Source organism: Tachypleus tridentatus, chromosome 6, assembly GCF_004210375.1.
Source record: "Tachypleus tridentatus isolate NWPU-2018 chromosome 6, ASM421037v1, whole genome shotgun sequence".
In the NCBI taxonomy this organism is placed as follows: Eukaryota; Metazoa; Arthropoda; class Merostomata; order Xiphosura; family Limulidae; genus Tachypleus; species Tachypleus tridentatus.
Window position 1 is genome coordinate 104,653,639 of NC_134830.1, and position 12,589 is coordinate 104,666,227.

Consider the following 12,589-nt stretch of genomic DNA (forward strand, 5'->3'; position numbering starts at 1 on the left):
CTGTATTAAAGTCCCAACGTTTATGAAAAGTATATTATTAAAATTTTCAAAAGTCAACCATTATAAAGCCAGTGTTATAACTATTAACTTCAGTATAACAAATTCTGGAAAATAATATAGGATGTCTGTATGTCTGTCTCGGCTTAAATAAACATGTCTCGTAGCCTTTATATTTATAAAAAAGCTTTAAGTTAATACCTAAAAAATTTGTATTTCAACAAACTAAACAACAAATACTGAATTATTCTTACAGCTTAGCACAAATTACAACAGTTACTGTTCATTTAATATGTCAGTAAATCAGTTCATAAGGCCAAATTCTTCTAATAGAAAATTTGTATTTTCATGCAAGGTTATCTGCGCTATAACAACTACAAGGATCGAACACCAGATGTTTACGTTGTAAGTTCGTAAGTTTAACGTTAACTCTAAGATCAACAATGACATATTTGTGCTATGTCCACTTCGAGGAACTGACCCCCAGATTTTATTGTTATAAGTCCGTAAACTCACTGCTGACCCAAATGCTTAAAAAATCAACAGAAGCTGCGATTAAGTATTTATAAACTAAAACTTTTCTGAAAAGTTTAAGTTAGAAATAGTCACATTTAGTAAACAGAAAAAGTCACATAAAATATTTGTGAAATGAACAAGATTAAAAAATAATCAAATATAACTGACACGCGTCTTTTTTGTTTGTTTTTTGAATTCGTGCAAAGCTACACGAGGGCTATCTGCGCTAGCCGTCCCTAATTTTGCAATGTAAGACTAGAGGGAACGCAGCTAATCATCACCACCCACCGCCAACTCTTGGGCTACTCTTTTACCAACGAATAGTGGAATTGATTGACACATTATAACTAACACCTCCACGGTTGAAAGGGCGAGCATGTTAATATGACGGGGACACGCGCCTTTTTCTGCTATCGTTATTTGTAGCGCGATTATCTGACAATAAAACTGTTGTGTTATCAAATCATTATAGTAACAGGAATTATTCTATTGTTATCATCATAAATGTTATTATACTTTCTTGAAAGATAAACATTTTAAACCTAGCGTAGCCTGATGGTAAGGGATCTTAACTGCCCAAGATCACCTACAATAGTCGTCCATAATTTAGATAGTCAACACTGCCAACGTTTTGGCTACTCTTTCATCAATAAACAACGAAAGTGACTATCACATTATAATGCTCACAAGGTTGAATTGGGCGAGTTTTCGTTGAACTCAAATTAATAATTAGACTCTACATTATTGAAGTATACTATTTTGGTTTGTTTGGAATTAAGTAAAAAGCTACCTAATGGGCTGTCTGTGCTCTGCTCACCATGGATATGGAAACCCGGTTTCTACCGGTTAGTTCGCAGACATCCCGCTGTACCACTAGACGGGAGTTGTATATAATTAATACTATCTTCCTTTATATTTCTAGCTCTCGTTTCTATTTTTAAAAAATACTTTAGATTAAATGAAAATGAAAAATGAAACATAATCTTCTGAGAGTTTACTTCATTAACCGAAAACACTTAACGTTTTATTACAACGGTCTTAAATGTTTTAGCTATTATTTATTCAAGGTTATAATTGCAAGGTTCAACATACCGCCTCCCAGCTTTCCCAAAGACTCTGATAGCTCTTTTAATATAGATTTCAATAATGAATAAGCTTGTTTCACTTTACACCATTATCACAAAAAGATATTTATTACACTATATCATGATTTACAAGCAGCCTTTTTCCTTCCTTCACTGAACACCGTAATAATCCAAAGTAATAATTCTTATTTGTTTTAAAAATCCGTGATTTACATTTATTTTTTTTATTTAGAATGAACAACTAATTTGTTGATATAACAATTTTAGAAGAGTGTTTCAAGGCAATTAGTTTTTCTTAAGTTACAATAGACAATTTTTTGACTCAATGTTACACATTACTCCGCTTTTTTGTTTTTTGCCTCCTAACTGGGCACAACACACATAGCACATTGTGGAGTTTTGCGCTATAAAACAAACAAAATATGCGCAATTAATGACAACACAGTCATTTTTTTTCTCACGCCATAAATTAGCTGTACACTTTCAAGTTTTATTAAAAGTAGCAAATATATTAAGAGTTAGTTGTTGTTTATATAATGATAGGGAGCATTCTCAACTAGTTTTCTACTGCCTAGAATTAAAAAAAAATTGTAACAAATTCGTATCTGTATAAGTGTCTTTCCTTAAAGCATTTCTTTTGTAAGGTTAGCGCTACAATAGACCCTACCGCTATAGAATTATAAAAAGTCAACTTTGTATACCAGAATCCCATGTATTTACACTGTTTTATGGATTATGTATATATTGGGTTGAGGAATAATTCGTGAGCGTTTTCTCAAGTTAAAAAAATATATTCATAAATGAAACGCTTTCGCAAAATATTTCATGTCATTTGGTAGATAATTTTTTGCTCTAATAGATGGTGTGTTTGATTTTTATATGTCTTTAATTTTTGCTTTCATTTTCAGCTCATTAAATGGAATGTCAAGTGGACAAAATCGAGCATTTTCGACACCATTTGCTTTTCGCATTTAATTTCTTGCAATTTCGTTTAAAACAATGCATACTATATACCTAGGTATTACATGAAATAAAGTATCATAATAAATGTTTTGGGTGTAATGTGTTCATGCATTGAAGTATTGTATAGTCTTGCAGGTAATGCTTGAATGGAATTATTTAAAAACGCTCACGAATTATTCCTCAACTTAATACATAATTATAGTTCTCTAATAGCAAATTTCCAATTATTTAAAATATTTGTTGACCCAATACAAAATATGGACTACGAACACTAAATAACCCCAGAAATATGTATTTTTTACGTAAAGTAGCTCCAGCAATCTGTATTTTTCCGTAAAGTAGTTGTTAATCTTCAATTTTTACTGTTTTCTACACGTTAACTAATAAAAACCGTAATTGGTAGCGCCATCTTCTGACATATTTTTAAGATGCATCCACTAATTAAAAATGTAGTCAATTTGTAATACAAAGGAATAATTGATAAAATAAAAATACATTCATCACTTATCTATAATATTGAGCTCAAAGATATCTAGACCTCAAAACGAATAACTAAATTATTCATAAAAATAGTATTAAAATTAATGTATCATGTATAAATATTTTCAAATAAATGTACTTGAAGAAAATATAAATATACAAGTTTTGAATTATAATAAATTACTTTACTTACGAATGCTTCTCCGGCAAGAGTGTTTCTGGCAAACTGTGAATAACAGATCAATGTTCCATGGTTCTTTATCGTGTCCTTTTGCAACATGGAGTCCGAGAGCGATTTAAAATTCATTTTTTGTAACAGCTGTTTACTAAAGATAGACATTACATCGATTTTGCCTTCAACTTGAACGTTATAGAAATTCTTAATAACGACCGAACTTTCGCTGTAATATCTTTCCATATTAACTCTCTCTAACCTATTAAGAGAGAGACGAGGCCATGTCTGAGACTCAGGCCTCTTTGTGATATTACACTTCCACTGTAACAATTTTTTATCTGAATCGATTTGTAACTGTTTTTCGCAGTTTTCTTGAGTTGTTTGAATTGAATGAGATTCTGATGCCAACAATTCTCGATTGTCATTTTCAAAAGAGGGATGTTGTTGTCGCAAATCGTAACAGTTCTCGTCAAGGGACAACACAGAAGAACATTCCGATAAACCTAAACTGCTACCTTTGCTACTCTGGCAGCTTTTTATTTGAGCGCAGAAGTCGATTTGTTCGTGTCTAAGGTTGCCATCATAATTAATGGACGCTAATGAAGGACTGCTTGACATAACCGTGTCTTCAAAAGAAGATCGAAGAAACGAAAGTTCCATTTTATCACCATTTAGGTTTTTTTCTGTATCATCACCAACACAGTCCAACTCTTTAGACCAGGATACACTATTTAGGATAGTACTGAAAGAGACAAATAATATTAAAGATTCCTTGGATAAGACAATTCATGACTATAAGCTTTCTTTGATTTATGAATTAATGTATTCCATAATACATGTGCGATTTTCAACCAAATTTATTTTATAAAATAGCTCGAAAGTTATAAATCAGCAACATATAATCATACCTTTTCTACTTTTATAGCCTGTGAATAAGCCCTAAAATATGGATAAGTACCTATTATTAATACAATGTAGCATTTAAGTTAGGTATCAAAAACTAGGTATATAATATATAAAACTCTGACCATTTTGACGGCCATGAATCTGTTTGAGTTGCAGAATCTTTCCACGTTGTTTCAGTTTCATTGGATTGTCGTATTAAATGATTTTCTACGCTATGATCCGGCTTGAGTTCCAAAAGTTGTCCCTCTGGTGGAGGTTTATACGTGCTAGAGGCTATCATCTTCATAAATTTAATAATTTCATGGTGGCTCTGTAAAAGGTCATGTACTTATTTCAGTGTTGTTGTTGTTTTTTACTTTATTTTCCCTTCTTTACTAGAACAAATAGGTAACTCGTGAAAACAAATGTTGTTGAAAGTACGAACCATGATAAAGAACTAAAACACTAGTAAGGAATATTTTAAACATGTCGTCTTTTCCCAACTGTTCATTAATAAACAAGATGATGCATTCGTATTAAGTAATTTATTTTAACTATAACCATATGTTTTTTTGGTTTTTTTAATGTACAAGCTTTCAACGTGAGATATCTATGAGTGATAGACGTTTAATAAACAACAGGGCGCAACGGAAAAATTCGAGTCGTACTCTGTTGGGACAACGGTAAGTCTTTGGATTTAAAACACTAAAATCACGGGTTCGATTCCCTTCAATGTACATAGCAAATAGCCCCATATAGCTTTCTATAAAAAAAACACACATTATTGTAAAACTTTTATTTTGTATTTTTGTTTTGTGTAGATTAAATAAAGACCATAATTTATAAAAGAAGAACTTTAACATCCACACCGAAATATACATATATATATAAATTATATTAATATTTAATTACAAAGTGAAACGAAATACATTAAATCTGACTACAAAACATCAAGAGGGGTTATTTGTTTATTCACAATTAAGCACAAAGTTACACGGTGGGCTCTTTTCTCTGCTCACCACGGAATTTTACGTTATTTGAAAGTTATATTTTATAGTTTCATTAATATAACTTTATTAAAAGTGGGATTGACCGTAGCTTTATAAAATCTCCACGGCTGAAAGGGCAAACATGTTTGGTGTGTTATTATAGTCAAAACTTTTAATAAACCTATATAATATATATTTCTTTCGTTACTTTTTTATTATGAGGACTATGTTGATTGAAAGTTCAGTATATGAACTGACTAACCGAAATCTTCTAAACCGGCCAAATTCCATATAATATTTTTAGGCTTACGGACAATAATATCACTTGCTTTTAGTGATGTACCGATGCATTCTATTCACTATAAGTAAAAACGACCTACAAAATTATGTATGTTTATTACTGAGTTACATTTAAAGTTGGTAATTTGCTTTGATCAGAAGGTAATGATAATTATCAAAGTTACAAGGTGCTCCGACTTCATCAATATTCAACTTATACAAGCTAAAAGAGGTAAACGTAAGAATATAATTAATTCTGAGACATGTTTAATTTTTATCAGTTTAAAACAAAAACTTCACATATTGAGCTAAAAGAGTTTTCATAATTATCTGACGTTACTGTTGTCAGAATTATGTTTCATAATTATTAGCTATAGACGTTTGAAAGTAAACTTTGTTTTAAATTTATAATATAAATTTCTCTAGAAACTTCAGGGTCCTTTATTCACACTTTTAAATTGAAGTAACTTTATTACTAAATTGAAGAGAAGCTTGTTGTTTGATAAAGTTTATTTCGGATATTCGCGCTAAACTACTAAAATGTTATATGAGCTAGGGTACTGTAATTTTTAACAGATAAATAACAGAGAAAGTAACTACTCAACAGAACACACCGCAAATTTCTCGGGCATTCTAGTGAATAATGAAATTTAACCATTTCTCTTATAACATACCTACAGGTCTAAAGTACGGAACGTGATTTTGTGGTAAAGGGGTATGAACACAAATCGAGTCACAAGAAAGCTTAGCTTTCTACAGGTGCGAGACGCTTAAAAATAACAGCATGTAACGGAACAGTTCGAATCAGAAAAAGGCTTAGGTGTTTGGGTCGAAAGCTTGTGCACTTAAAAGAAAGAAAAACGTGAATATTCCAAATAAATTACTTAATACAAATATGAGTGCTCACGTTAAAAGCCTGAAAATTTAAGACATTGTATTGTTTCGCTACGGTTTGTGTTATTAACTTATGACGTTATTATAACAGCATATTTAGTGTTAACATGGCTCAATTTTTCACAGATAACACATAACGTTCTATTTATTTTTTAATGAGAAAATTATTTCTTCATCACCGTTAGAATAAAATTCCCATCACAGTATCTTGCGCATTCAACAGAAATATGGAACGTCTAAAAATAAGTTATTAGAAAACAAAACATACCATATGCTTTGATTTTGAAGTCCTTGGAAAAGTTGTTGAATTTATTTGCTGTTTAAGCGTTTCATCAGGGAAAAGGCTTTTTGGTAACTCGTCTTGTCCACTGTGTATAACAGATGTATGTATTATATCACTATTGATGGATGTAGTCTTCTGAGTTCGAGGAAACGTCGCAAAATTTGTAGCAATTTTTGATTCGGAGCACTTGTTAATTTCTTCGCAAAAGGGATTTTCAAACAATGTGTTATTTCTAAAAGAAGCGTTTAAACCTGTTTGTGATATTTCTGACTTAAAACCATTGTTACATGAGGCAGGTATCTCTGGTAAAGTTAATTCATTCGAAGTTTTATGAACTTGGTTTGTAGATAAAGCATACGAGTCATTTACACTTTGACGATGTTTCTGCCTACATGACGTACAGCCCATTTCTACTGATTCACAATGCTTAGATGACGCAAAACAATTAAAATTATGGTTTTTTCTTTGACTTTTTAATGGACTCAAAGACATTTCACGTTCGTCACTTTCTTTCTTCAGCAGATTAAGAGTGTCTGTTAAAAACGAAAGTTCTGTTTCGTCCACACTTTCATTTAGTGTCTGGTTTTTTATAGAATTTTCTGGCGCTTGGTTTATTATTTGTTCCAGTTCTGAAACGTTTTCATAACTAAATGAGTCAACAACTGTTTGATTTTGTGGCATAAATGCTTTCTTTTCACCATTATTATTTTTGACGCTTTGTTCATTAAGGTAATTTTCTGATGTCCATATTCTAGATTTATAATACCGAGAGGGATTGAAAGAATCGTCCCAGTATACTGAAGAATTTTCGTGAAAAAAACAAACTTCTGTCTTATCAACATTATCAAACTTTTCTGGCAAAACGAATTTCTTATTGTCCACATCTAACTTTTCATTTGTATGTCGACATTTTACAGCATTCATATGCACTGAGTTCTTCTGTTGTGAACCTTTCATACACTGTTCATTGATTTTTGACAGAATAGTTTGTTCGTTCATGAATGATTTAGTATCTTGACTGTAACAAATCGGATAAGTCGTCTGTAGGGAACATTTCCGAATTTCTGGCATGTATTCAGGCATGTCATTATCACTTTGAGTATAAGATAACTGCTTGCAAAATTCAGACTTTTTACTTCGACTCTCTTTAGAAGAAAATGAATTTAACTTATCTGTTTCTTTTTTTTGTTGATTGACCTCATTGAATAACCCCTTAACACATTTTGGTTCTGATCCACGTGCAGCATCTCCGTTGCATGGTGAAGGGTATTCTTGAGATGTTTTGGGATAGTTAGCAGCAGTCATTGGGCCTAATAATTCTTTTCTGATCGTATGAGGTGCTAAAATCTGAAAGTACGAAGTTTCTAATGCATTAGTAATAGCTGTCGGTGTATTAGCTTGAAACTTACTTTGTATCTCTTTTGCTCGACCTTGATTATATTTTGATACTTCTTTATCATTGGTATGCAATTCATCAAAAGTATACAGTTTATCAGAGCCGATAGTACTCTTTAGAATAAACTGGTCTGAACAAAAATCATTTGAAGTTGAATATTGATATTGGGTAAATAAACATTTGCTCCCCTTAGCACATTTGGAACTACGTGGACAAGAATTATTTACAATGGTCTTAAGTTTTAGTCCCCCTCGTTCGTTGATTTCATCCTCTGTGTTTATCCGTGACTTACTGGTGAAGTTATTTTTTTTAGTTAGGTTGAAAAATAACGCACTAGGATTTTTCATTTTTAAATTTTCTTTTTCGTCCACGTTCAGATTATTTACCTCTTTAACAAGGTTATCTACCCAAGATAACAGCTGATCGGTTGTATCAACAGGTATAGAACGGAAGGTGTTGTTTAGAAGTTTAACGCTTTCTTTTGAAGTAGAGTATTTGAACTGCTGTTCGGATTCATGAGTTTCATCAAACACGTTATTCCCTACAACATATGGGGACTCATCATTTAATTTTGGTTTTCGAATCATGCATGTTATTCTAGGAATTTTAGTAACAGTGGTTATTCCTTTATTCCAACATATAGTTCCTTCATCTTCTTTATCATAAGACATAGGATGGGTCATCAGCTCTGATACGCACACATTTTTACCTCTCAGCATTGAATCCTCAGAGTAATAATACAAATCATCGCTTGACGACTTTATGATGTATGACATATAATGTCGTAATTCTTCACTGGCTTCGCTTACAGATCTCTTCATACAAAAAAAGAAAACATAAAGTTGAATTCAATATTTGCACAAAACTCTTTTTATTTAATATATAATCTGCTTCAATTTGTTCTTATTTTATGAGAATGAGCTTTAACTATAAAATTAGAATCTGACAAAAACAATTTCAATAGTCAATTGCTTCGTCATAAATCATTTTCATTGGTTCTTTCAGACTGAGGATCACGATCTTCAGAGAGATCAGAAAGGATTTTCAGAGGAATCGCGAAGATATTAATTATGTTAACAATTTTACATTTTTACAATTAATTGAAATTCACTTAGATTTCATATTAAATGAAAACATTGTTCGTTTTGTTTCTGAATTTTGCGCATGGCTACACCAAGGCTATATGCGCTAGCCATCTTAATTTAGCAGTGTAAGACTAGAGGATTTGTTTGTTTGGTTTGTTTTGAATTTCGCGCAAAGATACACGAGGGCTATCTGCGCTAGCCGTCACTAATTTAACAGTGTAAGCATTGGGAAGGCAACTAGTCTTCACCACCCACTGCCAACTCTTAGGCTACTCTTTTACCAACGAATAGTGGGTTTGACCACCACATTATAATGTTCTCACGGATAAAATTGCGAGCACGTTTTGTGTGACAGGGTTTCGAACCCGCCACTCTTAGTTAAAAAAAACACACCGAACTGACTGTTCATTAAAAATAACGTTTTTTTTTTCTCCACAATCACTAACTAAATGAAACTAAATGAAACAAACGTGCTTATCCAAGCAAATATCACCTTAGCAGTTACCTAGATTTTTAAATAAACTTTTAATGTTTTACAATCTGCTGTTACAAATACAAGTGGCCCGATATGGTCAGGTGAGTTAAGGCGTTCGTCTCATAATCGTGGTCGTGGGTTCGAATCCCCGTCGCACCAAACATGCTCACTCTTTCAGCCGTGGGGGCGTTATAATGTGACGGTCAAACCTACTATTCGTTGGTAAATGAGTAGACCAAGAGTTGGCGATGGGTGGTGATGACTAGTTGCCTTCCCTCTAGTCTTACACTGCTAAATTAGGGACGGCTAGCGCAGATAGCCCTCGAATAGCTTTGCGTGAAATTTCAAGAAACAGAAAACAAACAAATACGAGTAAGAGAGAATTATGTGTAAAATCTACAGACTGTCATGAAGAACGTATTGTGGTAAGCAAAATTTAGAAAACACTGCTGTATAACAATAACACCACCAAAAAAAGCGTTTGAATCTCGGTCTGTTTTTGTATTATTTATTTTGCATTTCATTGTTGAACTTGTTTACCATTAAAAATATATATTAACATCTGAGATGAAATTATTCAATTATAAAAAATAATTTCAGTATAATGCATTACTTTAGAGACTATGCTAAAAGTGGTAAAATTGCAACACCTGTAACACATTTTCATGTAAATAAGTAATTTTAAAATATTCTCTGTCCAGTTAAGAAATGTAATCATAAAATTGTAGTTAAACTCAAAATGAGTTTTGTGTGTGTATGTCACTTTTTTAAATAAAATCATTTGATTTTTTATATCACCCCCAACTATTTCAACCCCTCTCTCTTCCTTCGGGCGCAGGCTAGTCCCGAGGTAGAGGTCTGGAATTTGGAACCAACAAGCTGTGTTCGAATATTTGCAATACCTCAGCATATTTTCTGCATCTTAGCTATGGATGAGTTATAAAAGGGCCAAGTAATCCTATATCATGAATAGTGAGGCACTATTTACTTTATACATTTATAGATACCTAATTCATTAATATCATGTGTATTTTTAATAATAGTAATACCATCCGTAGCTCTTATCTCAGGTATTTTCCTACTACAACACTTTAACTTTTATCTCGTGGAGTTCTCAAGAATACGTAATTAGTCTCCCTTACGAGTAGCTCGTTATTTGAAGCACTTATTAATTTTTCAATAATATCCAAATAAATAAACAAATAAACGCCTCGTGCTTGGTGTTTACTTGTAAAATAACATTTGGTTCACAGTTTGATTTAATTTGAAGCTAAGCTCTTTTATATTTTTGCATTGAAACTACTAAATAAAATGATTATGTACGCTGAAACAAGAAACAAATACATCATTTAATATATATTTTACTTGTTTTTAAACTCCTCTCATGTCTTAACATTTCATTACATGTCTCAAAAAGTACGTAAAGATCACCTGTTTCGAGTGATGACAGATCAGTTTACAAGATGCTAACTTAAAAACACAAAAATATCACGAAGTCTCTACGGTTTAGATAAATATTTTCTAATATTTGCGAACATCCAAAGTGGTTTTTAATAACACATTTAAACCCATTGTTACTAATTATACTGTTCTTGTTGACTCTCTCTGCTATTACTTGTTTACACATTTTCAACACACCTGAAGGACAACACAACAAGGTTACTTTTGAAGATTTTTAACTTACTATTTTATTAATACTTTAGCAGAAAATTTTCCCTTTCTACATTTACAATAAATCTGTTTGACGTTATTTTCTTCATCTCATTTCTCAATATTTCAATAATTTTTTTCAGTCTTTGCTACTCAGAAGTACGATATTAGAAAGTATATGTTAGCGAAAGGTCGTGTGACATCTGTGTGTGAACGTATATGTATATATGTAATTAAGAATCTCAAACAGTTCACCCCTGATCTTTCATATACAGGCCAAGTTTTCGGCCTCTTGACATGTTGACGCGTGTATATTTATGACTCCTGACCTTGATTCTTGAATTTGCAGTTTTCAAAAACACGAAAAATTGTTCAAATATATAATTATGGTTTCCTAATAGTTGTAGGAAATAAATACGTGGAATGAACAATCATGCTGATCTCTTTTAATACCCCATGGCAAATATTTTTTTAAACTATAAAAACAATCTTAGCTCTTCAAGACATGCCTCCATGTTTAAAGCCCGTGGAACAATAAAAGATAAAATAGCAGTACTTTTAATGCATTTTAACGAAGTCACAGATCTGAAAACGTAAGTAAAACATATGTTTAATGCAAAAAGGCCACGTAGCAGATAAGAACATATCTATATTTTATAGTATAAATAATATGATCTAACAGTGTGTAATTTCTCAATATGTACCACTTGATTTTTCCCTCTGTATGTAGCAGTATCATTTAATGAAACTGATAAGCCACATATAAAGTTCATGACTAGTCTAGCAAATTACTTCAATACAAATCTTTAGTTTATTTTGGTATTTCCACGCCATAAGTGTAACAAATGATTACTTCTCACTAATTGCCAAAAATTCTCCTTTAAGCATATAGCAACCACTAGGCGTTTTGAGATTGTAATGAAAGCTATATAATTTATATCAAGCTTACCCATGCATTTTCTAAAAAATTAGAAACCTCGAAATAAGGATCATCTTGTTGTCTTTCACATTCCATGATACACCTAGGTTTAAAAAAACAACAACAGAGTATCATTATCTATAACTACAAAAATATATGGCTTTTCTAAATATTATTTATAACTTTTAATTAATTTAATTTATTTCGTGTTTATTGGAATAAGAGTTATAAAAATGTTACATTTAAAATATTAAAAAAGGAAAACACACAGTTAAATAGATAAATTGGTTATTTTATTCAAAACACTTTATAATAATTTAGAACGAAAACATATAAACTGCAAGTATTATTGCAAAACAGTAATCGCAAATAACGTTTTTTTACTTAATTCTATATTTTAACAATTATTTTAATGGAATTGTACTACCGTTCAACTTAAGTTAACTATATTTTGTATGAATAACACTTAAACACTTTTCGAGTTTTTCAAAAATATGGGCATTTAATATTAAATGAGC

The 12,589-nt window shown here is 31.6% G+C and overlaps 1 protein-coding gene across 14 annotated transcripts in view; it reads right to left on the reverse strand.

The window, feature by feature from the left end:
- Nucleotides 1-12,589, reverse strand: part of LOC143253229 (uncharacterized) — a 146,306-nt gene that overhangs the window by 97,554 nt on the left and 36,163 nt on the right. For all 14 annotated transcript variants that reach the window (XR_013029455.1, XM_076506722.1, XM_076506716.1 and 11 more), the window contains 4 exons: nucleotides 12,102-12,174; nucleotides 6,532-8,757; nucleotides 4,245-4,432; nucleotides 3,235-3,958 (listed from right to left, as the gene is read on the reverse strand). Coding sequence is in view for 13 of the 14 variants with exons in the window: in XM_076506712.1 (XP_076362827.1) it covers nucleotides 3,235-3,958; nucleotides 4,245-4,432; nucleotides 6,532-8,757; nucleotides 12,102-12,174 (3,211 nt within the window). In the remaining variant the exon portion in view is untranslated. The remainder of the gene's footprint in view (nucleotides 1-3,234; nucleotides 3,959-4,244; nucleotides 4,433-6,531; nucleotides 8,758-12,101; nucleotides 12,175-12,589) is intronic.